Source organism: Triturus cristatus, chromosome 3_2, assembly GCF_964204655.1.
Source record: "Triturus cristatus chromosome 3_2, aTriCri1.1, whole genome shotgun sequence".
Taxonomy (NCBI): domain Eukaryota; kingdom Metazoa; phylum Chordata; class Amphibia; order Caudata; family Salamandridae; genus Triturus; species Triturus cristatus.
In genome coordinates, this window is record NC_140584.1 from 1,196,742,082 (window position 1) to 1,196,769,457 (window position 27,376).

The window sequence follows — 27,376 nt, forward strand, 5'->3', positions numbered from 1 at the left end:
GGGGGTGCAAAAAGCCCACTAGACACCAGGGAATTGTAAAAAGAAAAAAAATAGGGGTGGGGGCTGCCCAAAACGGGCAGGCCCATGCCCCCCCCCCCAAATTACTACAGTCTTTCTGCCCCCACCGGGGGCAGATGGGGCATTGGCCCCTAATCTGCCCCTTCGGGGGGGCAGAAAGCCCAATAAACACCAGGGATTCATTTTTAGTTTTATTTTTAGGTTGGGGGCTGCCCGCAACGGGCACGCCAATGCCCCCACCCACCCTCCACCATTACAGCCTTTCTGCCCCCCCCCCTGGGGGGCAGATGGGGCATCGGCCCCCAATCTGTTTACCCGGGGGGCAATAAGCCCACTAAACACCAGGGAATTGTAAAAAACAAAAAAATAGGGGTGGAGGCTGCCCAAAACGGGCAGGCCCATACCCCCACCCCACCCCACCCCCCAATTATTACAGTCTTTCTGCCCCCCAACGGGGGGCAGATGGGGCATTGGCCCCTAATCTGCCCCTTCGGGGGGGGCAGAAAGCCCACTAAACACCAGGGATTTTTTTGGCGCAATTGTTTTTAGGGTGTGGGCTGCCCGAAAGGGGCATGCCAATGCCCCCACTCCCCCCCCACAAAAATGTCAGTCTTTCTGTCCCCCAGGAGGCAGATGGGAGCTGTAGCCCCCAATCTGGCCCCCCCTGGGGGCGCAGAATGCCGACTAGAAACCATGGATTTTTTTGTTTTATTAGTGTAGGGGTAGGGGCTCCCCAAAATGGGCATGACAATACCCCACCCCACCCCCAGAGAAATTCCAGTCTTTCTGCCCCCCGGGAGGGCAGATGGTGGCAGTGGCCCCTGATCTGCCCCCTGTGGGGGCAGAAAGCCCAGTAGGCGCCAGCGAATATGCAGGCTTTTTTTATGCGTGGGGGTGGGGGCTACCCAAAATGGTCATACCAATGCCCCCACCCCCACAAAAAATAGCCACAGTCTTTCTGCCCCTTTAGGGGCATATCAGGATGAAACCCCCTTCCCCGATTCCCCCCCAGGGCGGCAGAAAGCCCACTGGGCTCCGATTTTTTTTTTTAGCAATGTCGATACCTGTGGATTTTGGGCCCTAGCGCAGTTGGCACGTAGGCAAACCTAGCAAAACTGTACATTCTTTAAAACTAGACACCGAGGGGAATCCTGGATGGGGTGACTTCACTGGCTCTCACCAGGTTCTGTTACCCAGAATCCATTGCAAACCTAAAAATGTGTTCAAAATAATCCCTTGCAAACCTAAAAAATTGACAAAAAAAACACATTTTCCACACATTTCTGTGGTGGAAAGTTCCGGAATCTGCGTGGATCCACAAATTTCCACCCACCCTGCGTTCCCCAAAGTCTTCAGAGAAAAATGGTACCTCACTTGCATGGGTAGGCCTAGTGCCCGCGTCAGGCAAGGGCCCAAAACCTATTGAGGAGACATCAAAATTACCTATCACAAAACAACCTGGTTTTGCAAAGGGGGTCCTATGAGTTTTTGGCCCCGGGCTTGGCGGCCACCTAGGGAAACCTACCAAACCCACACATTTCTGAAAACTAGACACCCGGGGGATTCCAGGGAGGTATGGTTTGCCTGGATCCCCCAACGTTTCCTTACCCAGAATGCCCTGCAAACCTCAAATTTGGCTAAAAAACCCCCACCTTTTTCACACATTTTTGTGTGGGAAAGTTGTGGCATCACCGGGCTGACACAAATTTCCTACCACCCAGCGTTCCCCCGGGTCTCCCGATAAAAACGGTGCCTCACTCGTGTGGGAGGCCCAAGTACCCGCGACAGGCAAGGCCCCAAAACGTATTGAGGCGACATGAAAATTGCCTACCTCAAAACGACCTGGTTTTGCAAGGGGGGTCACATGGGTTTTTGGCCCGGTGCTCGGCGGCCACCTAGGGGAACCTACCAAACCCACACATTTCTGAAAACTAGACACCCGGGGGATTCTAGGGAGGTATGGCTTGCGTGGACCCCCCAACGTTTCCTTACCCAGAATGCCCTGCAAACCTCAAATTTAGCTGAAAAAATCACCTTTTTCACACATTTTTGTGTGGGAAAGTTGAGGCATCACTGGGCTGACACAAATTTCCTACCACCCAGCGTTCCCCCGGGTCTCTCGATAAAAACGGTGCCTCACTCGTGTGGGAGGCCCAAGTACCCGCAACAGGCAAGGCCCCAAAACGTATTGAGGCGACATGAAAATTGCCTACCTCAAAACGACCTGGTTTTGCAAGGGGGGTCACATGGGTTTTTGGCCCGGTGCTCGGCGGCCACCTAGGGGAACCTACCAAACCCACACATTTCTGAAAACTAGACACCCTGGGAATTCCAGGGAGGTATGGCTTGCGTGGATCCCCCAACAATTCCTTACCCAGAATGCCCTGCAAACCTCAAATTTATCTGAAAACATCACCTTTTTCACACATTTTTGTGTGGGAAAGTTGAGGCATCACCGGGCTGACACAAATTTCCTACCACCCAGCGTTCCCCCGGGTCTCCCGATAAAAACGGTGCCTCACTCCTGTGGGAGGCCCAAGAACCCGCGACAGGCAAGACCCCAAAACGTATTGAGGCGACATGAAAATTGCCTACCTCAAAACGACCTGGTTTTGCAAGGGGGGTCACCTGGGTTTTTGGCCCGGTGCTCAGCGGCCACCTAGGGGAACCTACCAAACCCACACATTTCTGAAAACTAGACACTTGGGGGATTCCAGGGAGGTATGGCTTGCGTGGATCCCCCCACGTTTCCTTACCCAGAATGCCCTGCAAACCTCAAATTTAGCTGAAAAAAAATCACCTTTTTCACACATTTTTGTGTGGGAAAGTTGAGGCATCACCGGGCTGACACAAATTTCCTACCACCCAGCGTTCCCCCGGGTCTCCCAATAAAAACGGTGCCTCACTCGTGTGGGAGGCCCAAGTACCCGCGACAGGCAAGGGCCCAAAACGTATTGAGGCGACATGAAAATTGCCTACCTCAAAACGACCTGGTTTGGGCCCTTGCCTGTCGCGGGTACTTGGGCCTCCCACACGAGTGAGGCACCGTTTTTATCGGGAGACCCGGGGGAACGCTGGGTGGTAGGAAATTTGTGTCAGCCCAGTGATGCCTCAACTTTCCCACACAAAAATGTGTGAAAAAGGTGATTTTTTCAGCTAAATTTGAGGTTTGCAGGGCATTCTGGGTAAGGAAACGTTGGGGGATCCACGCAAGCCATACCTCCCTGGAATCCCCCGGGTGTCTAGTTTTCAGAAATGTGTGGGTTTGGTAGGTTCCCCTAGGTGGCCGCCGAGCACCGGGCCAAAAACCCAGGTGACCCCCCTTGCGAAACCAGGTCGTTTTGAGGTAGGCAATTTTCATATCGCATCAATACGTTTCGGGGCCTTGCCAGTCGCGGGTACTTGGGCCTCCCACACGAGTGATGCACCGTTTTTATCGGGAGACCTGGGGGAACGCTGGGTGGTAGGAAATTTGTGTCAGCCCGCTGATGCCTCAACTTTCCCACACAAAAATGTGTGAAAAATGTGATTTTTTTCAGCTAAAATTGAGGTTTGCAGGGGATTCTGGGTAAGGAAACGTTGGGGGATCCACGCAAGCCATGCCTCCCTGGAAGCACACGGGTGTCTAGTTTTCAAAAATGTATAGGTTTGCTAGGTTTCCTAAGGTGCCCGCAGAGCTAGGGTTCAAAAACTACAGCTAGACATTTTGCCAAAAAAGGGTCATTTTTCACAGCGAAATTGAGGTGTGACCACGTTGCGTTTTGCGCCGTTTCCTGTCGCGGGCACTAGGTCGACCCACACAAGTGAGGTACCGTTTTTCTCGTAAGACTTTGGGGAACGCGGGGTGCGTGGAAATTTGTGGATCCACGCAGATTCCGGAACTTTCCACCACAGAAATGTGGGGAAAATGTGTTTTTTTTGTCAATTGTTTAGGTTTGCAAGGGATTCTGGGTAACAGACCCTGGTGGGAGGCCGTCAAGTCACCCCATCCTGGATTCCCCTGGGTGTCTAGTTTTCAAAAATGTATAGGTTTGCTAGGTTTCCCAAGGTGCTCATAGAGCTAGGGTTCAAAAACTAGAGCTAGGCACTTTGCCAAAAAAGGGTACATTTTCACTGCGATATTGAGTTGTGACCACGTTGCGTTTTGCGCCGTTTCCTGTCGCGGGCACTATGCCTACCCACACAAGTGAGGTACCATTTTTATCAGGAGATTTAGGGTAATTCAGTTTTGTAAAGGAACTGTTATTATCTATTGACTTTCGAGGCATTTCTGCCTTCCAAATGAAAGATATTGTGTAAAAAAGAAGTCATTCTAAAAAATGACTGATAATTCTCATGCTAGTATGAGTATCCCCAATTTTAGAAATGTGCAAATATCTACTGTTTCTAAACTCTATATTTTGTTCCCATTTCAGAAATACATAGGTGTCTTTCATACCGATTTTACCATGTACACATTTTTACAGAATAATTACTATATACCCGGTACATAATAAAAAACCATTGCAAGTTGCTGCTCAGTTTTTGGCTCTGGGTTCGTCGGGTTCTTGGTGAACCTACAAGTCCTATATATCCCCACAACCAGTAATGTCCAGCGGATTTAATGGTATATTGCTTTCAAAGAGCGGTCATAATTAGAAGAAGTTACAGGTAATAACGTTGACACAAAAGGCTTTTTTTTTTCAACTAATTTTCAATTTATCCTATATTTAACTGTTAGTTTCTATAAAAAAACCTTGATGGATCTACACAAATGACCCCTTGCTGAATTCAGAATCTTGTCTTCTTCTCGAAAATGTATAGCTTTCCAGGATCTATTATTGCTTTTGTACCCATTTCTGCCATTAACTGGAAGGAGGTCAAAAGCACAAAAAATAGCAAAATTAGGCTATGTCCCAGAAAAATACCAAACCTGTGTAAAAAATGTTGGGTTTCTGACAAAAGTCTGGTATCCCCGAAAAGCTGGGAAAATGGCGATTCCAACCCCACGAACACTTTCTTGATGACATTTGCAGGGAAAAACCCAGATGCTTTCATTTGCAGCCCGTTTTTCCAATTTTTACGAAAAAACCCAACATTTTGCTGTATTTTGGCTAATTTCTGTGACCCCTCTAGGAGAATCCACAAACCCTGAGTACCTTTAGAATCCCCATGATGTTGGAAGAAAAGGACACAAATTTTGCGTGGATACCTTATGTGGTCAAAAAGTTACAGGGGTCTAAGCGCGCACTACCCCAAATAGCCAAAAAAGGGCGTGGCACAGGAGGGGAAAAGGCCTGGCAGCGAAGGGGTTAAGAAGTCTCAGTGACTGCAAAGACTTCACCAACCTCTGTGTACCACTCCTGGAACCGCTGTTTCAGTTGCCACAGAGAAGAGGGAACTGCGACCGGCTCTGTCAACCGACTCCGTCGCTGGCCTTGTGTCCTGAAGGCACCGCAAGCCACACCGACTCGCCGAAGCCGTCTACACGATCGTCACCGAGCCGCTGCTCGCACCGAGGGGCACCGCATCGAGGGATACCGCACCTTGCACCGCTTCCACCTTGCATCGTGACCGCGACGAACGCCACAACCGACTCTGTCACCTGCACCGCAACCTGCCAGCACTGCATTGAGCACCGGCTCGCCCTGCACCGCAAGCCTTGGTCTCACCGACGCCATCTGCACGATCATCACCGAGCCGCTGCTCGCACCGCATCGAGGGTCACCGCACCTTGCACCGCTTCCATTTTGCATCGCAATCGTGACGGATGCCAAGACCGACTCGCACACCCGTGTGAGCCGCACTAAGAAAGGTACTGTGAACGAATCTGTCCCGCTGTTGCTGGCCCATACAGAAACGGTCAGCGGGAACTGTGAGACTCTGTTTTCAGCATCGCGGTAGGCTCGGACCGAGCTACCGACTCGTACGAACTGTGTTTTTCAACGTATTTTGCAACTTAAAGACATTTTGAGAAGTAACTATTTGTGAAGTACTGTATTGTGGATTTTTATCGTATTTGGTCTTGTTTATATAAAAATATTGGATATTTTTCTAAAAATGATGTGGTGTCCGTTTGTAGTGCTTACATTGTATTAATGTTGGTTTTGTGCAAATGCTTTACACACTGCCACTAAGATAAGCCTGACTGCTCGTGCCAAGCTACCAAGGGGGTGAGCAGGGGTTATTTTAGGAGTGTAACTCCCTTGTCCTGACTAGAGTGGTGGTTTCTGCCTGGCTTGGGTGCAAACCTTAGCCAACCAGAAATTCTGTTTCTAACACTGACCCACGCCCATCACGGGCCGACATGGAAGAAAAACACACCCAGCAAAGAAACTGGCATGAAAAGATTGTTCAGCACCTCGCAGGAAGTAGAACTGAACCTCACAGTGCGAAAGAACCGCAGGATGCGGCAGTCGACAAGCCAACCCAAAGGACTGGTTAAGTGGTATGGTGGAGAGAACGCGCAGCGCCTTCACATGCACCACAGAGGAAGAGTACTGCGGAGACCCTTGCCAGTCAGGCATGTGGAGAGCATTGAAAGGATGCCCCTACACAGCCCGAAAGACGCTCATACGGGGCCAGGAGGAACACCAGGAAGCAAGACAGCAGGAACAGCAGAGATGCACCCAATAGCAAGAAGGCAATGGGCAACACAAGCCATGAGGAAGAACATGGTGCAGAAACAGCCTCAAGAAGATGCTGAAACCCGGCCAAACCCAGGCACTAGGGTATGCTCAAAAGTACCCACAGTTACACAGAAAGTGGAACTAGGCCAGGCTACAAGCAACGTCAGCCGGCAGTCCGGAAGAGAGAGAACTGTCCCCTTGCAGGATAATTTAGGAGAAAAGATGAGCCTAACAAGGGAGTACTTAGATGCCAGGAAGAGCGAGGTTCAAGGAGAACAGACTCCATGAGTCTGCCACATTTAAGAAGGCTAGTGGAACGTAGAAATCCCTGCACGAAAGCAGCGGGAATGTGGAGAAAACTGTTGGGGAATAAGCCAAAAGGCCATAACAACCAACAACAGAGAGGTCCACGCCAACTCCCTACTTGGGAGAACACCCCAGAAGGGGCTTGCACCAAAAGACAGACTAGAGGACAAAAGCAAGATGCTAGGCTATGCGAGGTAGATACCACACAGCATTGACCTAGACCCGTAGTCCAAGCACTACAGATAACAGAGCGATGCGACCCTGCGGGACGCAGTAAAAGGAGGTATATGAGCTCCAGAGGGAGACCCATAATGAAAACTCCACTGGAGCATACAAAGGCAAAGGCAGACACCTGCTACCAGCCAATTCCCCAAATAGGGCAAGGGTCAACCCCTGGCGAGAAGGGGGTCCTCTTGGCAAAACAGACAGTCAGAGGACTTTAACAAAAACAACCCAGCCATTCGGCTATACAGACAATACAGAGGCACCAACCTGCCTCTGATAAAAACTGGTCCGTTAAGGAAGACCGTAACTAAGAAGAAAAGTCAAGCAGTCAGTGGCACGGCAGAATTACGGTAGCCCTGACAGAAGCCTGGAGATCGCAGAGTCAGCGTGGGACCCCTAAAAGGTCTATTCCATTGAACGGCATGTCTTGGAGGCTCTCCTGAATATTATCAGGGAAGCGACTGTCACGCATCCAGGCATGACGGCGCAAAGTCACCGACCGTGCAAGAGCACGGCCCACAAAGTCTGTGGTATCCAGGGAGGAGCGTATTGTAAAATGAGCCATTTCCTTGCCGTCAAGGACAAGACGGAGTAACTCAGGGCACAATTCCTCCAGAAGGGAAGCCACGGAGTCCCAGAGTGCAGAGGATGCACATGCAAGCACGCATGTAATGTTTAAGGCGCGGATGGTCATGCTAGAAGAAGCAAAAATCTGTCTGCCACATGCATCCAGCCACCTGGATTCCCGGGTGGGAGGATACAAGGCCAAAGTGGAGGAGTCCTGCAACCCAAAGGCCACCTGAATTACCAGGCCCTGAGCGACAGAGTGGAGGGACAGGCAAAGTGGATTCCCCAGGGCGGGACAGTACCTACCAGCAATGGCCCAATCAAAAGGGGCTCTGGAAGAGGGCCGTGTCCACGTGCCAAGCAAGGCTTCTAAAAAGCACCCCCAAGGGGTAGCAAGGGCTCCACGGTAATGGGCTCGAGATGGAGCAGATCCATTAAGGGATCTGGGATGAGGGGTACCCCAGGGGCTGAAAGCCGAGGATAGCAGCTGCCCGGTTGATAGTCCGCGCATAGGCGGCCCCTAGCTCAGTAGTCACCCTTGGAGGAGACAAGAGGCCGTCTGTAGGAGATGGTTGGAGGCTTATTCTCCCAGTTGCCATAAAGAGCGGGGCTGGGGAACGACCGAAGGCCATGCCACACTAGGGACCTGCACCAGTGGCCCCCGACCAGGGGAAGCAGCAGCAGCCTCCGAAAAGACCATTGCGGATACCGAAGTCACCCGCCCCCGCTGATGGGACAGAAACGGAATCCGGAGGGCGGTCAACCCCAGGCATGGACGCCTCCACGACGGACGCTACCTCGACCGACATCGGATGATGCGTTGCTCCAGACGTGGGATAAGACTTAGAGCTTGGTGTGGGTTTGGATGTCGAGCCAGTCATTGGGTCCGACGTGGTGCCCGGTTCTGAACCCGGCGTCGCTGACGCCGCTTCCGCCGTCTGCGCAGGAAGCCGCACAGGGCTATGCACTGACTGGCGGAGTGTGCTAGAGCGACCAGGACGGTCTGGGCCACGGCCCAACGTCGTCCCCTCGGCTCCGGAGTCTGAGTACACAAACCTGGTCGGGGAAGGATCTGTTGATGAGGGCCCAGCCGGAGTACCCTCCGCCTCTGTGGGGCCCGAAGGCACGCCAGGGAGAGAGGGGGACTCAAAGTAGGCCTGAAGAGCCTGGAAGTATGCCTCCCTTTTGGCGCACGTCGCTCCGACTACTGGAAAAGGAGGGTATGGAGGAGGTGACCTCCGGGCACCCGTAGCTGACCCCTTACGAGAGGAATGGGCACCAGCGGCACACCTACGAGAGGTGCACCTCAGTGGCCGCTTGTGGCTCCACTTACCTTTTTTAGGGCACCGGTCGCGGGAGCGGCCTCGGTATCGAGCACCCTCTGGAGAGGGAGAGCGGCGGCGAGAAGGAGTTGGGCCAGACAGCCGTGCGGCCAACAACTTCATAGGGCGTTCCCATAGGGACTTCGGCTTCATCTGTTGACAGTCGCCGCATTGTTTGGAATCATGGTGCCCACCAAGGCACCACATGCAAATAAGGTGCGGGTCAGTGTCAGACATCTGACGTGCACAGGTCTCACAGGGTTTGAACCCGGAGGGCATTGTACACTGTTCCGGTATGACACCAACGGTGCAGAAAAGGCCCAAAACAAGGCCAGGAACTGCTGGTTTCTAGGGTCCGCATCGTGACGCGGAAAAGAAGAAAAGGGGCGGGCATATATGGATCAGTTGACGTCACATAAATGGATGACGTCAGGGCGGAGCCGTACGGCGCCACCCCCTGCGCGCAGAGGTGCTGCTGCGCAAAATTTTCCGGAACAGTCTGACGCCTGGGGATATTCTAAGTTAAGGAGTCTGCAGCTAGAAGTCTCTATCAGATTGTACTGTAACTGTTGTGTACAAGAGAAGCTTCCACTGCAGCTACCCGCACTGTAACTGTTCTGTATATGAGAAAAGCATTCACTGCTGCTATCCGCACTGTAACTCCTATGTATGTGAGAAGCTTGCATTGCTGCTAACTGCACTGTAAATGTTACGTATATGAGAGAAGGTTGAACAGTGCTACCCGCACTGTAACTTATGCGTATGAGAGAAGCTTGCACTGCTGTTACCTGCACTGTAACTTGTGCATATAAGAGAAGCATGCATTGCTGCTATCTGCACTGTAACTTATGTATATGAGAGCAGCTTGCACTGCTGCTACCCGCACTGTAACTTATGTATATGAGAGAAGCTTGCACCGCTGTTACCTGCACTGTAACTTGTGCATATAAGAGAAGCATGCATTGCTGCTATCTGCACTGTAACTGTTAAGTGCATGAAGAAGCTTGCACTGCTGCTACACACACTTTAACTGTCATGTGTTTGAGGAAGCTTGCACTTCTGCTTCCCGCTCTGTAGTGCATATAAGAGAAGCTTACACTGCTGCTACCCGTTCTGTAACAGTAATGGATATAAAAGAAGCTTGCACTGCTGTTACCTGCCCTGTAACTGTAACGTACACAAGATAAGCTTGCACTGCTGCTATCCACACTAACTGTAACGTATATGAGAGAAGCCTGCACTACCACTATCAGCACTGTAACTTATGTGCATGAAAAAGTTTAGACTTCTGCTACCGGAACTGTAACTGTTCTGTATACAAGTGAAGCTTGCACTGCTGCTACATGCTCTGTAACTGTAATGTATACGAGGGAAGCCTGCAGTGTTGCTAACCGCACTGTAACTGTTTATGTGCACGAAGAAGCTTGTACTGCTGCTACCTGCACTGTAATGTATATGAGAAAAGATCGCACCGCTGCTACCCGCATTGTCACTGTAATATATATGAGAGGAGCTTGCACTGCCGCCATCTGCACTGTAACAGGTATGTACGTGAAGAAAATTGCACTGCCGCTATCCGCACTGCAACTGCTATGTATGAGAGAACTTGCACTGCTGCTACCTGCACTGTAACTGTTCTGCATATGAGACGCTTGCGCTGCTACTACCTGCAATGTAACTTATGTATATGAGAGAAGCCTGCACTGTTAATATCCACACTGTAACTGTTATGTGCAAGAAGAAGCTTGCAGTGCTGCTACCCACACTATTGTGTATGAGAGAAGCTTGCACTGCTGCTGCCTGCACTGTTACTGTTATGTGAATGAAGAAGCTAGAACTGCTGCTACCTGTACTGTAACTGTTATCTGCATGAAAAAGCTGGCACTGCTGCTACCCACACTAACTGTAATTTATATGAGAGTTGCTTGCACTGCTACTATCCTTACTGTAACGGCTATGTGCATAAAGAAGCTTGCACTGCTGCCACCAGTACTGTAACTGTTCTATATATGAGAGAAGCTTGCACTGCTGCTATCTGCACTGTAACTGTTCTGTATATGAGAGAAGCTTGCACTGCTGCTATCTGCACTGTACCTGGTAAGGCATGGAGAAGCTTGCACTGATGCTACCCTCACTGTACCTGGTAATGCATGGAGAAGCTTGCACCGCTGCTACCCTCACTGTAACTGGTAAGCGATGGAGAAGCTTGCACCGCTGCTACCCTCACTGTAACTGGTAAGGCATGGAGACGCTTGCACCGCTGCTAACCTCACTGCAACTAGTAATGCATGGAGAAGCTTGCACCGCTGCTACCCTCACTGTACCTGTTAATGCATGGAGAAGCTTGCACTGATGCTACCCTCACTGTAACTGGTAAGGCATGGAGAAGCTTGCACCGCTGCTACCCTCACTGTAACTAATAATGCATGGAGAAGCTTGCACCGCTGCTAAACTCACTGCAACTAGTAATGCATGGAGAAGCTTGCCCCGCTGCTACCCTCACTGCAACTGATTCTGCATAGAAAAGCTTGCACCGCTGCTATCCTTACTGTAACTGATAAGGCATGGAGAAGCTTGCACCGATGCCACCCTCACTGCAACTGATAATGCATAGAAAAGCTTGCACCGCTGCTACCCTTACTGTAACTGGTAAGGCATGGAGAAGCTTGCACCGCTGCTACCCTCACTGTAACTGGTTATGCCTCACTGCAACTGGTAAGGCATGGAGAAGCTTGCACCGCTGCTACCCTCACTGTAACTGGTCATGCATGGAGAAGCTTGCACCGCTGCTACCCTCACTGTAACTGGTTATGCATGGAGAAGCTTGCACTGATGCTACCCTCACTGTACCTGGTAAGGCATGGAGAAGCTTGCACTGATGCTACCCTCACTGTACCTGGTAATGCATGGAGAAGCTTGCACCGATGCTACCCTCACTGTAACTGGTAAGGCATGGAGAAGCTTGCACCCCTGCTAGCCTCACTGTACCTGGTAATGCATGGAGAAGCTTGCACCGATGCTACCCTCACTGTAACTGGTAAGGCATGGAGAAGCTTGCACCCCTGCTAGCCTCACTGTAACTGGTAAGGAATGGAGAAGCTTGCACCGCTGCTACCCTCACTGTACCTGGTAATGCATGGTGAAGCTTGCACCGATGCTGCCCTCATTGTAACTGGTAAGGCATGGAGAAGCTTGCACCGCTGCTACCCTCACGGTAACTGTAAATGCATGGAGAAGCTTGCACTGATGCTACCCTCCCTGTACCTGGTAAGGCATGGAGAAGCTTGCACCGCTGCTACCCTCACTGTACCTGGTAATGCATGGAGAAGCTTGCACTGATGCTACCCTCATTGTAACTGGTAAGCGATTGAGAAGCTTGCACCGCTGCTACCCTCACGGTAACTGTTAATGCATGGAGAAGCTTGCACTTATGCTACCCTCACTGTACCTGGTAAGGCATGGAGAAGCTTGCACCGCTGCTACCCTCCTTGTAACTGGTAAGGCATGGAGAAGCTTGCACCGCTGCTACCCTCATGGTAACTGTTAATGCATGGAGAAGCTTGCACTGATGCTACCCTCACTGTAAGTGTTAAAGCATGGAGAAGCTTGCACCGCTGCTACCCTCACGGTAACTGTTAATGCATGGAGAAGCTTGCACCGCTGCTACCCTCACGGTAACTGTTAATGCATGGAGAAGCTTGCACTGATGCTGCCCTCACTGTAAGTGTTAAAGCATGGAGAAGCTTGCACTGATGCTGCCATGCTTCTAGCAGTACCATCAAATCTGCGTGGCATGACATTTTTCCAAAAAGAATCACAATATCCCCAAAATGAGCAACAAAACGAGGACGTGTGAGGAAGAATGCAACAAAAAAGAGAGCATATAAGGATAAGGGAAACAAGCAAGGAGATTTATGTCTAAAATGGGAGTGAGCAGAATGTGAAAGATGACCATCTAATGTGGGCCGAGAGTCCTAGGGGACTCGTGTATTAGTACAAGAGAAGCCATGTTAGCATTGAACGAAAAGCAGCATAATGCTTGGATGAAAAGCGCATGAAGTCAGGCTTATGGAGAGAAAAAGGAATACTCACGCTCGCTTGATATCCTCCTGGGTAGCATTCCTCGATACATTAAGGGTGTCGTAGTAATCCACCATGGCGCTCTGTGATGGCGGCTGCCGCCGCGAATCTAGAGGAAGAGGCAAAGAACATGAGAGACCAGATCAGCAGGCTCTGTAAGTACAAAACTGAGATTGGAAGACTGGAGCTTCGCCCTCAGAATCCCTCCCTAAGAACAGGTCTGAGTGCAGGGCCTCCGAGTTTGGGCGAAGGAAGCTTCGCTCTCAGAATCCCTCCCTAAGAACAGGTCTGAGTGCAGGGGCCTTGGAGTTCAGAAGAAGGGAGCAGTTACGAATTGGTATGGGTCTATGGTGCATGAACCTTTGAGAACGTCAGCATACCCTTGGGAGAATGGGTCTAGCATGGAGTTTCAGTGCTGGGCGCTTGGAGCGGAGATCAGCAGTCACCAGGAAAATGGGTTTGGGGTGCATGAACCAAAGACTTGGGGCGAAAAGTGCTAAAGCCATCGTCAGCAGCCCAAAGAAGGAACTGGTCTTGGAGCCGGAAGCTTGAAGTTAAGGTGAAGGGATTTTAGAGCGGGGCTTAGAAATTGATGGGTAAAATGGGTCTGGAGGTCAAGAACCAACTTCTCAAGGGAGACCACATCTGGTCTCCATAGAAACTGTATCTGGGCAGCAGGAGTTTGGGTGCAGGTACCTTGGGCATGGAGGAGGTGATCATGGGGCGTGGAGGAGGTGATCATGGGACGTGGAGGAGGTGATCGCGGGACGTGCGGGAGGTGATCGCGGGGCGTGGGGGAGGTGATCGCGGGGCGTGGGGGAGGTGATCGCGGGGCGTGGGGGAGGTGATCGCGGGGCGTGGGGGAGGTGATCGCGGGGCGTGGGGGAGGTGATAGGCGTGGGTGGGGGAGGTGATCGCGGGGCGTGGAGGCGGTGATCGCGGGGTGTGGAGGCGGTGATCGCGGGGCGTGGAGGGGGGGCGTTGAGGGGGTGATCGCGGGGCATGGAGGCGGTGATCGCAGGGCATGGAGGAGGTGATCACTGGGTGTGGGGAGAGTTGATAGGTGTTATGTTCTGGGCCCTAGGCCCACATGTTGTTGGAAGGACCACACGTACGCCGGAATACTGTACTGGTAAATAGCCACGAGCACGTGCACTCGGGCCCTTTTATTTGAAGGGTCACCTGACTGGTGACGTCCGTGTTGGATGGGTGAGGGTGTGTGTGTGTGTGGGCCAGCCCTCGAGAGAGTGGCTGGCAGAAACACTAGACTGTGTCCAGCAGGACACAACATACCTCCCAAATTTTATTGAAACGAAAAACAACAAAACAAGAGTCCAACCTATGGGAAGGAACGAGAAAACAACTAAAATAACTGAGGTCTCACAGTTCAGAGACGTAGCCCGCAGGACAGCGGGGGACAGGCGCAGTTGGGAGCACCAGGACATCTTGGCACTTGTCCATACTTTAACCAGGTATATCTGGGGACGAACACGGTGCTGATGATATCCGGACCTTCCAGCTTCGCGTCAGTTGAGGGATGGTCCACCTACTTGATGTGCATCGGTCCAGCGCACTCTTGCTGTGAGGCAATTAGTGTCTTATTGTTCAACATGGGTGCATCAGGAGCGTATAGATGAGTCCACTGTAACACACCGGACGATTGTGTTGCTTGATCCTTTAACGACAGTCTTGGCATTCTGTGACCAGTTGAAATTCTCGGTTGGATGGCCTGGCTACCTCCTGGAATCCATTGGTGGGGCACAGTAAAGCCCATCTCTCACGCTCTGGGAGGCCCCTTGGATGAGTTGCCCCGGGACTGCATATGGGCTCTGACTCTGGAGCCACCGCCTCGTCACTCGTGCAAACTTCAGGGGTGGATGTGTCTTGGTCAGAAACATGCTCTCGCTACCAGGATCAGGACATGCGCCGGTTAAACAGATGGTCACTGCATTTTCGGATCGTCGCTTGTTCTGGCAAGTGGTGTAGGACTCCAGTTATTGTACTTGATGCTCCAAGGATGGTAGTGATGCACATGACAGATGATGGAGTGGATGTCATGAGACGACTCGCACAACATGTGGTGATGACTGGCAGTGAGTAGGGATGACTGGCAAATCTTTGCAGTCATGATACTCGCCGGACACAGCTCTTCTGATTTGGCATTTGTGTAAGCAGAACAGGGATGCCCTTTTCTTTACGCAGCCGGCGACAGGTGGCGGACGGTCACTGAGAAGAATGACGTCCCCGCACCCCAGTGGCTGTCGTGTGTTAGAAGGTGCACTCTGGTGAACGGCGTCCCTTTGTTGACTTTCACTGCGCACCAGTTGTCGTTTGCTTTCTTGTAATAGGACCGTTACCGTCCTATATTTCTCCACTCCGTAGCTTTTCTTAAGATGTGGCAAGAAGGCCACGCAAACTTGTAGGGATCTCCCACGCAAACTTGTAGGGATCTCCTGCTCACTCCGTCGTGTTCTCTGAGCTTTGCATTTGCTCCCACCACAGACCTCTCACTGGTCCGGTCCTGTCAGATAGGACGGGGCATCTTCTCAGGTGCGTCCACCAATTTCAGGGATGGTAGTGGAAGTAGGCGTGCTTTGAGGGATCCGTATGTTCCGGCTGTAATTTAGGGTTGCTGTGGGAGGTAAGTATCTCCCTTTTCTTGCATCAGTAGTGGTGACGCGCCACTCGGATTGCTGGACTCTCCTCCTGCCTGCAACGGACTGTTGCATACCACAGTCTTAAGGCAGTATTGGGGGCACTCCCTGAATAAACTCTGGCCCACTGCTGGACGATTTTGATGCAGGTGGGGTGATCACGATCCCTCTCCTTCCTGCGTTTGGGCCGCCCAGGGCCTCTCTCTCCCTTCTGGTCGGGGGGGGGGGGGGAGGTCTCTCTCTCTCCACCAGCCTGTGGGGGTCTCTCTTTCTCACCACCAGCCTGGGGGGGGGGGGGTTCTCTCTCTCCCCACCGGCCGGGGGGGGGGGGGGCATCTCCTGTGCGCCGTGTCTTCATGGGCTTTATTGTTTCTTAGTCCGGTCACCCTCACTGGACCTTATTTGACCCCTTGATACTTCTCTTGGATCTCCTTGGTGCTTTGCAGATGGCGGGTAATCTCCCTTTCGCCTCTTCTTTGCTCGAGTGCATTGCTCTTGCACTTGAGGCCATGTCGTCATTATCTTGGAGTCTGCCTTGTTCTCTGGATGCTTGGCTGGGTTGGTGACTCCTTGTGAAGTTCTCACTGATGGCCCCATGATGGCCTTTCAGTGCTGGAATGGCTGGCTGGCTGGCACACTCTTCCATGTGGCCATTCATGGTCAATGGGCCCCAGTGAGTATTCGCTCAGTGTTTCTTATCTGTTGCACATGGTTGCCACTTCTCTCTTGTGCTTTCGCCCACTGATTATAGAGAGGTGCTTCTTCACCTCTGTGGAGTAGTAGCCTCCCCGCTCATGTTTGGGGAGTACTAGCGGTGCAAATGCATAGTCTTTTCTAAGGTGCTGTCTGCTGACACTCTACCTGTGTCATCACTTTTGCTGTGGCTTGCAACCAGGACCCAATCAGTATGCTGCTCCTTTGCTGAGGCAGCTTGCAACCTTCTTTTGTGCTGTTCTAGGCCGTATTGTAGAAGCCTTAATCTTTGCTGGTTCTGGCTGTCTCTGCTTAGGTATCCAATCTGTCTGCTCTTCAACCTGGCAGGCAGATTACAGGGCATGTGTGTGCCACAGTACTCACTCACAGATCCTATGCTGGGGGCAGGGTATGTGAATGTGAATGCAGAAACGCTCCCTTCATGTACTCTTTGTGCATCTGTTTTACCTTTGCATTACGTGAGGATTGTTGCATTCTTAGACTTTACTCTCGGGCTGTGCTTGGCATCACTGCGTTCATCCTCTCTCTAGGCTGGGGTACTATTTTGGCTTCTTGTGGGGAGCAGCATTCTTGTGCTGTACTCAGAAATAAGTCCTCGTTCCTTGCTGATTTCCTGCATCTGATAAGGCCATTTGTGCGCTGCCATATCAGCCGTCAGGCTTGTCATGGGGGCTTCTCTGTAAAGACTCCGTATCTTCCCCTTTACAATCATTAGGAAGGACCGGGGAGGGTGTGTTGCTCTCTTGACTAGTCCCTGCTGTTGCTGCTTCAGCCTCTCGTGCCGTCTGCTTTGCAAACGAGATGTGCTATTGTTGTAAAACCCCTGCTCCAGTGCAGCAGTGGCACTAGTCGGCCACCAGGGGCATGCGAGGCTCTCAGCACCTATGCTCGCTGTTCCTCATAGCCTCTGCCTCAAAGTGAGGTGGTGTCACGTATGGAAACCGTATTAGTGGGGCTGGCATCCCCTCATTCCACTTTGTCTTCCCCTGTGCAGGGCCTTCTCTGCAGCACTTTATTTCACTTTTTTTTCCTTTCACCTCGCAAAATGACCATAGGCTGCGTCTCCCTCTGCAGCATCTGTGTGCCCCAGCAGTGTGTCCTGGTCAAGTACTGTGTTCTATCTTTTCCCTCCTTAGCGGGTGCGGTATCGCTGAATGGCCACTAGGTGGCGCTGCAGGGCAAGTTATTGCGGCCCGCGGCCGTTTTCCCTTTCCATGGAACCTCACATGGGCATCGTTGGGGCAGGCAGAAGGGAATGCTGTCAATTGGTGGTCGCTGCACAGCCGTGCCGGTAAGTTTATTTTTTTAGGTCTCGCCTGACCCAGCGCATGCGCTGGTCTGGCGTGACATTTTGAGAGGGCTCCAAAAAGTGCTACCAGGCCAGCCTAGAGATACAGTGCATGTGCGCGGGCGCCGCGCGTCGGGCTTTACCGCGATTACTTTCACTTTCGGCCGCTTTGATGTTCTCCGTGGGACTTCAATAGATTGCAGCAGTTAAAACAAGCATTGGTATAGCCAATAGGAATCGATTTTGGGACCTTATAAGTGTTTAGTTATGCAACTGTTGCATGGCTAAACACCTATAAGGTCCTAAAGGCGAGACCTATTGGCTATGCCAATGCTTGTTCTTTTTCCGGCAGGGTACACCGGGCCTTACATTGACTGCATGTGTCTAGACATATGGGGTTTCACCACCCTGACGTGATGTGACAGGCTTCTTTCACACCACTTCCTCCCGCATGCTCGGCCAGCATGCCGCTCTCATCCCACACAGAGCATTCCACATAATCTCACTTTTCCTTTTGTGGCCGCGCTCACCTGCCGGTTGGGCACTATCTCCTTCTACCGCAACACGACCACACGCGGCAGGGAAATGAGTGTCTCTCCTCTCCTACGCATGGGATCGGCAGACACGACGGGCAGTAAACATCTACGTTGATCGTGCTCCTCACTGGGGAAACGCTGTTGCTTGGACCACACTCTGGGTTTCGCCACACATCTTGGGGAGGGCGCCGCTCCCTCCTTGCACTCCGCGGCAGATGGCGCCAGGCAGCGAAAACTGGCGGACACCTCAGTAGGCAGAGGGAAGAAAGTCATACCTCTTGCGCCGCAGTGACTGATGCATTGTCCTTTCCGGCCGGCATTGGAGAGCCAGCGTGTAGGCGCGGTATCGTCGCCCTCTGCAGTGACGCTGGTGTAGCAGGGGTGTTTTCTCTCGCTGCACTGCCTTTAACTCACGGGCACACCTCACGCCCGGCAGGTTTTGCGGCAGCTTACATACGGGTGGGCTCCCGATTATCTTCTTCACCCTGGGGCTCTGCACATGCCCCGCGGGGCGATATTCTCACCTTCTGCAGGGGGTGCCCTTGACACGGGCAGTACACATTCCCCTTTCAAAAACACCTTGTAAACGGCGGCTGCACACGCTGGGAAATCCCGCTCGTCACCAGTGTTATGTTCTGGGCCCTAGGCCCACATGTTGTTGGAAGGACCACACGTACGCCGGAATACTGTACTGGTAATTAGCCACGAGCACGTGCACTCGGGCCCTTTAATTAGCGGAGTCACCTGACTGGTGACGTCCGTGTTGGATGGGTGAGGGTGTGTGTGTGGGGGCCAGCCCTCGAGAGAGTGGCTGGCAGAAACACTTGACTGTGTCCAGTAGGACACAACAATAGGCATGGGCTTGGAGGAGGCAATCACAGGGCGTGGAGGAGGCAATCACAGGGCGTGGAGGAGGCAATCACAGGGCGTGGAGGAGGCAATCACAGGGCGTGGAGGAGGCAATCACAGGGCGTGGAGGAGGCAATCACAGGGCGTGGAGGAGGCAATCACAGGGCGTGGAGGAGGCAATCACGGGGCGTGGAGGAGGCAATCACGGGGCGTGGAGGAGGCAATCACGGGGCGTGGAGGAGGCAATCACAGGGCATGGAGGAGGCAATCACAGGGCGTGGAGGAGGCAATCACGGGGCGTGGAGGAGGTGATCATGGGGCGTGGAGGAGGCGATCACGGGGCCGAGGCGATCACAGGGCATGGAGGAGGCAATCACAGGGCGTGGAGGAGGTGATCACAGGGCGTGGAGGAGGTGATCACAGGGCGTGGAGGAGGTGATCATGGGGCGTGGAGGAGGCGATCACGGGGCGTGGAGGAGGCGATCACGGGGCGTGGAGGAGGCGATCACGGGGCCGAGGCGATCACAGGGCATGGAGGAGGTGATCACGGGGCGTGGAGGAGGCGATCACGGGGCGTGGAGGAGGCGATCACGGGGCGGAGGTGATCACGGGGCATGGAGGAGGCAATCACGGGGCGTGGAGGAGGCGATCACAGGGCGTGGGGGAGGCGATCACGGGGCGTGGAGGAGGAGGGGCGGAGGCGATCACGGGGCGTAGAGGAGGCGATCACGGGGCGTGGAGGAGGTGATCATGGGCCTTGGATGAGAGACTCAAGAGAGGAGACAACAACACTTAATGATTGTAATATTCTATGTGGCGATTGATCTGTGTGACAAACACCTTAATTTACAGGGAATGTGGAACCGTTAGCACGTGCCCGACACACGAGGGACAAACATGAAGACAGGACTGACTACCAGTAGCAATTTGGAGTAAATACGCGCAACTGCACTAACCCTGCAGCATTCACACTTTAAATATAAAAAACGCTACAATAAAAGGAACTATTGACTCAATACCCAACCCCTGCTCTCTTTAAAATAAGAAAGAAAAACTGTCATAATGCACTGCTCACTTATGTTCATGAGAAGGAAAAGTCACAGCAAGAGACTGAAAGTTAAATTATGATTAATGCCAAAGGCAATGTGGGCAGATCTCATCAGACGGTGGTGACTTGCAGTGAATCTTTCGTACTCGGTGTTAAGAGCTTGGGTGGTTTTTAAGTTCATGATCAGTTGAGAAGTCCAGGTCCACGAGCGACCTTCCCATGAAGTCCAGGTCCACAAGTGACCTTCCCATGAAGTCCAGGTCCACAAGCGACCTTCCCATGAAGTCCAGGTCCACAAGCGACCTTCCCATGAAGTCCAGGTCCACAAGCGACCTTCCCATGAAGTCCAGGTCCACACGCGACCTTCCCATGAAGTCCAGGTCCACAAGCGACCTTCCCATGAAGTCCAGGTCCACGAGCGACCTTCCCATGAAGTCCAGGTCCACGAGCGACATTCCCATGAAGTCCAGGTCCACGAGTGCCCTTCCCATGAAGTTCAGGTCCACGAGCGGCATTCCCATGAAGTCCAGGTCCACAAGCGACCTTCCCATGAAGTCCAGGTCCACAAGCGACCTTCCCATGAAGTCCAGGTCCACGAGTCCCATGAAGTCCAGGTCCACGAGCGACCTTCCCATGAAGTCCAGGTCCACGAGCGAGCTTCCCATGAAGTCCAGGTCCACGAGCGACCTTCCCATGAAGTCCAGGTCCACGAGCGACCTTCCAATGAAGTCCAGGTCCACAAGCGACCTTCCAAGGAAGTCCAGGTCCACAAGCGACCTGCCCATGAAGTCCAAGTCCACGAGCGACCTACCTAGTATCCGTTGCCTAACTGAGTCCGCCACAGGCTACTATGACAAATGATAGGGGATGCGATAAATTCTACAGAGAAACTAGTGCTGTTCTAGAGGAAGGCCAGAGTGCAGTCTGCTGGTCACAGCTGCCAGGCCGATCTAAAGGCAGCGCTTAGTAGCTGTGAATAATGGTTTGGGGGGATCCATCGTAGAGTGCAACTGCCATGTCCAGGAAGGCCATGTGAACTTATAGTGCAAAAGAGTGAAGGAGCATTAGTGAACATTCGCCTCGCCCTGGCAAACTGTGTCAGATTGATGCAGTGGTGTGTTGGATGGGGCCTAGGATGTGCTGTAAGGCCAATATATAGGACAAAGTCCCATCACCGGAGAGTTAATGCATGCCTTCTCTCCTTCGAGGCGCTCGCTCAGAGATCATGGAACTCCCTAAGGTCTGAATCACAGACTGCAACTTGTCCAACATCAGGCAACAGGCTACTCTACCAACATCCGCCAACAGCGCTCCATCTTTAAGGCCAGTTACCTTATTTTGTTTATTATTGTAGACTGGCAGGCCAGCCTTTATCTCTACTCGTATACAAAAACAATATACACTCCCACTGAGAGCCTGAGGTCTACGCACTCAAACGGTCTTCTCACTCCTACCTTAAAAATGTTTTTTTTGTTAAAAAGACACTCGCCAGTTCCAGACAATTCTCAATACTTGCCCCCGGCACCTGGACGCCCTTCCGACTGAACTCAGGCCCCCCCCTTGTTACTCCATGTTCAGTAAACTTCTAAGGTCAAGGCTTTTCAGGTTCGCTCATGAGTAATGATAAGCTGAGTGCTCCGTCCCAGCTATCTTAACGCCATGAAACCGCCTCGGTGTACATGCGCTTTAGAAATGTACATAACATAACTGTGTTGTATGCATGGAGGGAGGGCGAGGAATGTCATTCTTGATGGGCAGTTGCCTCGGTGGCCTGGAGCGGGTACTGAATCGAAGGAGTTCTGCTGTTGTTACATTAACTCTGATAGCGAAGACTCCGGAATGCTCGGATCACTAATGCCCCAGCGCTAGGGGGGTATGTGGGCAAGTATTGATTACACTGGTCTGTGCTTTACATGGTTGTGCACGGTTTGCATTTCAGACTACGCCCAGAGCAGAGAGCGACCTTTTCCCACAGAGAAGATTCCCTTTCATAGTAAGGGGGTGGGCGGATCTCAGCGAGTCCAGCTTCACTGCTAATACCTTGACCGATCAAGGTCTCTGATCGAACACTAGCACAGGTAAGATGGGTAACAGTAACTTAGAAATAATAGAGCTATGCCTTGAAGGCTATAGTCAAAAAAGTTATTACAAACCAACAAAGTAGGTTTAGGCGGATGGAGTCGCGAGTGGATAGCAGCGGAGTAACCCCTCTGGCAGAGCAGGGCATTGCAGAGGAGGAAGAGATTGGAGCAAGGGGTTCATTGTCACAGGGTCTTGAAAGCGGCTTACAAAGACTCCACGCAAACATTGAAATCATGGGTATCTAAACAACCTGGGTACGGTATGAACTGAAGAACTCTTGGAAATGGTAAAAAGGCTTCAGAGTGGGATGACGAGTTATGGTGCTTAATCAGTTGTACTGCAGAAAATTTAGAAGGAAATGTTGCAAGGTCACTATTTACTGCTCAAAAATGTCAGATCAGAAGGATAAAGATCCTAGTAAACGAAAAGAGGATAAAGCGGTAAAACATGCCGGCATATATTACTTGTACAGACAGTTGTTAATGGTGAGAGCAAAATCATCACACGGAGCAGAGCACGATGAAGCCGCCTCCTGTCGCCCGCCTCCCGATATAGCTGAAACGCTCAGCTGAACATCCCTCCCTCATACACACCCCGGAGTCTTGTATGGGACTCACAGGCAACGCCCTTCACTGGTTCTCCTCCACGCCATCCAACAGATCCCAGTTTGTACACATGGGCACCTCCAGGTCCCAAAGATTCCCATACCCTGCAGGATCCCCCAGGGTTCCGTATTGTTCCCCGTCATCTTCAGACTCTCAATGAGACGGTCTGGTGCCCCACTCACACATGACAGTATCAAGAGTCACCGATATGAAGATGATTCACAACTCTACTTGAAAACCACCTCTGCCTCAGACATCGAACACCTCAAACACTACAAGCACATCACCCAGACTTGGATATCCAGCGGCCACCTAAAGGTCAAGACAGAATTCCTGTTATTTGCGAAGATCAACAAACAAGATACATGACAAACCTGGCTCAATGGCACGACCTTTGATGGCTTCGAACCCAAACTCTCACCAAATGTCAAGTCACTTGGAATCATGCTGGATACCCACCTCACCCCACACACTTTCATAAAACACAAAGATGCTGTGGTACCAGTTTTCTCTTTTAAAAACTGGTCAAAACATTTCCTCCAGAAAGCAACATCAGAACTACTTTTCAATCCCTCATACGCTCGCATCTGGATGGAGGTAGTGCCCTACTAGACTCCACACTGGCACCCTTTATGGGCATCCTACACGTTCCAGCATCTCTTTCAGGGCCTGTAGAAATAGGATCACGGCACCTCCAACCTATTGGAACTCCATTGGCTTCCCTGTGGGATACGCACCATCTTCAAGTAATCTGCATCTCTCACAATGCCATCACGACCAGCACCCTCACTGATCTTGTAGAAAGGCTCACCATCTCTGGTAGATCTTGGCTCAATCGCAGACAGGACACCACCAGACTGCAGACTAGGAAGTGTAAAAAACAAAAACAAACTAAAATAAAGGCAGCAGGCCTTTTCCATCTCTGCATCCAGGATATGGAACAACATCCCTGTCTCTATAAGCCCCAACACTGCTCCAATTTAGAAAAGATTGGAAGGCTCACCTCCTTAAAGAACGCTTCTTAACAATGCACTAACTGTCCATAACCTGCCTCCTACACTATTATTCATGACTTTATGGTTCTCTTTGACCATGTACAGCGCTCAACTCCTTGTTTAATATATTATGAGGTTTATATCTGGAAGCATGAGCTGAAGTTTGCCCAGCTGAGGACTTCGCAGCCCTGTGGGTGTGACCTCCTTAGGCTGGCGAAAGTGCCTTGAAGCCCTACCCCTTGTGACGAAGGTGAGCGCCACCGATTGCCTCAGACCTGACCGCTTCCCTCAAGTGACCAGGGCAGAGTGTCAATCAGTGACACTTCATCACAGAGTGGGGTGCGGCCAGCAGTCTCACTGACCCCATCCCACTCTAAGACAAGTGAGGGGCTGCTGCCTTAGTTCACTGGCTGACCTAAGGCCCCTTAAGTCAGCCAATAAGGGAAGGGAGCAGTCCCAACCCTCCTGGGACCCCCGAGGCTTCCCTCCTGGAAAGCTAAAGTGAAGGTAAATTTTATGGGGGTTTTTGTATGTTTGGTGCGTGCGTGTGTGTGTGTGTGTGTGTGTGTGCGTGCGTGTGTCATGGTAAAAAATACCAGCTGCCACTAATCTTACAACCCTCAATGTACAGGAAATGGGTCAGTCTATTTCTTCCATCCTCATTCCTACTCATTGGCAGGGAGTCAACGAATGGAAAATATCATCTAGGGTCAGTCCATTTACCTGGCGTCTAATGATAATACATCTGCATCTTCCTCTATTAGTTGCTTGCAGCCTAAAACGCTATGGAGACGACAAATGTTCAAGGCAATGTTCCGGCCTGGTACAAAACCCAATTGATCCGCGTGCACCAGTGACAGGATCCCCGAGATCAGGAGAGAAGCCAGGAACTTTGCAAGGATTTTTGTTTCTACGTTAATTAACGAGATTAGCCTATAAGAGCCACAGCTGTCTGTGGGTTTTATCGGCTATGAATAACCACGATGGAGGCCAGACGCTGGTCCACTGGCAAAACTCCTTTATCATAACTTTCGTTGTACATTTCTCGTAGGTGGGGCGCAACAAGTGAGGCTGTACTTTTCAGGTATTCGATAGGGATACCGTTGGGAACCCATCGCCTTCCCAGATTGTATATTATTTATCGCAAGGCAGATCTCATCATCGGAGAGATCCTCCTCCAGTATATTCCTGTCCTCAGTGGACAGGGTGGGCAGACAGATATCCGCCAACAATTGGTTGAGGAGGTGCCAACTTGTTCCAAATGGTCTGTAAATGCATTCGCAATAGCTTGTGGGTCCGTTAAATGTTGCACGTTATTTATCGTTAAGCTAGGCATCCATCGCTCTTCCTGTTCTCTTCTTTCCCACCATGCCAGCATTTTGCCAGCTCTATCTCCTAGTTCATAGAGCCTGTGCCGTGTGTCGAGCAATCGGGCCCTCCCCTTTTCTGCAGCTAGGGTTTTATATTCTAATTGTTTGAGGGATAAGTGGTGGGCGGTGGTATCGCTGGGTGACTGTGCCTGGTCTGTTTCGAGCTGGCGTTGGTCGCTCTCAAGCTGTATTAATTGCGCTTGTTGCTTCTTATTATAACTTACTTTGAACGCCAGTGCCTGCCCCTTCAGTAGTCTTAAAGGCCTCCCATATTGTTTGTGCCTACCACCGAGCATACATTTTCATTGAAATAATGCTTCGACTGGGTTATTAGGCTTTCATTTATGTCCGGAATTTTGAGCAACCAGGGATTAAGGTTCAAAGTGTTTCTCTGTCTCTGATTATAGTATGTGAGCGGCACCCACACCAGCGAATGATCAGATATGCCTCGCAGTAAACCGCTGGGTTTTTTAAAGTTTCCGTTATCTGTCACGTGCGTCAAAAAGTAATCAATACGGGTGGGTCAAGTGGGTGAGATCTGGGTAAAAGTATCGCCAGACATCGGTAAGTCCCACCGCTTTTGTGAATTCAGACATCTGTGTGTTAGGGCTGTAGGAGAGTAGGATCTGCCTCTTATGGTTGCCCGCCCTTTTTACTGGCGTTTCACTGTTTTTCGACTTTAGTCTGGCTGGGGCCCTGCTATTCAGGATCCCAGCCTAGCTGCTTCCTCTCTAAATTGTTTGCATGGACTTTAGGTACACTCCAGATTGGATTCTGGGGTACCCTTGTGAGTCCCTCGTATATGGTATACTATGTACCCAGGGCATAGGTACCCCTGAGGCCTACCAAGGGCTGAAGCATGTATTGTGTCACCCCTGGAAAGCCCTCCAAAATGACACCACAGGTCTGCTACAGCAGCCTGGGTAAGGTGGTGCATGCACCCCTTACTGACGTATAGGTTCACTATACCTCACTTATCACTGCCCATAGAAACCTATCAGTCACCCTTTATAGCAGGCCTTATAAATCCTGAAGGCAGGGTGCTTGGTTATATGTGAGAGGGTAAAGAACAATGGGAGAGCTAGGGAAAACAAGGGGGGTTGTGTCCGTATCCCCTGGATGTAGATAAGCTTTGTCAAAGGTGGACAGACCCAATGTAGTGTGGTACGGTCAAAATGAAGCAATGTTTGGGAACCCACGAAGTGGGTTAAAAGGCCCCTCACACACCAACCTGGTTGGTGTCATGCTTCATCATTGGGGCCCCAACCGGGTGGCCGAATGCCCCACGGTTGTGCTGCGACGCCTGACTACAGCGGAGCTGGTGTGGTGCAAAAATGTGATGTGGTGATGATTAAAAAATATCGCTGAGAATCCTTGCCATTAGAAGATTTATTATTGGCGGCTCAGGATATTGATTAAAAAGATGTGTGATGCAACTAAATGGAGAAATAATTATCTGTTAGTTGACTATGTGGTGGGTCTACATGTTTCAGCTCACGAATAAAAGTAGTAAGGAGCTTTCGTCAGGACCAGTGTATAGTGAGTGGCAAAAGGTGATGTGCCACGTGGTGAAAAAAATTAAAAATATTAGTTACCTACACACTCGCTAAGGTGTGTGGACACAGTGTCAACACAATAGCATCCGGGACTTCGGGAGGCCACAGTAGGTGCAAGGCGATGGTAGCTTCACAACCAAAACTGTTGTAAGAAGCGCCCCCCTCCCGCTTCCTGCATAGCGCCTTCACTCAGCCATAGTGTTTGCGCCGCAGTGTCCGATCTTTTTAATCAATATCCTGAGCCGCCAATAATAAATCTTCTACTGGCAAGGATTCTCAGCGATATTTTTTAATCATCACCACATCACATTTTTGCACCACATCAGCTCCGCTGTAGTCAGGCGTCGCAGCACAACCGGGGGGCATTCGGCCACCCGGTTGGGGCCCCAATGATGAAGCATGACACCAACCAGGTTGGTGTGTGAGGGGCCTTTTAACCCACTTCGTGGGTTCCCAAACATTGCTTCATTTTGACCGTACCACACTACATTGGGTCTGTCCACCTTTGACAAAGCTTATATGTGAGAGGGTGCCAAGGCATGAGCTGAGCCCC

General features: G+C 51.3%; 1 protein-coding gene across 6 annotated transcripts in view; it reads right to left on the bottom strand.

Moving 5' to 3' along the window:
• DNAJB2 (DnaJ heat shock protein family (Hsp40) member B2) overlaps positions 1–27,376 on the bottom strand; it is a 258,095-nt gene that overhangs the window by 195,857 nt on the left and 34,862 nt on the right. For all 6 annotated transcript variants that reach the window (XM_085650119.1, XM_085650122.1, XM_085650120.1 and 3 more), the window contains exon 2: positions 13,139–13,235. In XM_085650119.1, the coding sequence (XP_085506245.1) occupies positions 13,139–13,235 (97 nt within the window). The remainder of the gene's footprint in view (positions 1–13,138; positions 13,236–27,376) is intronic.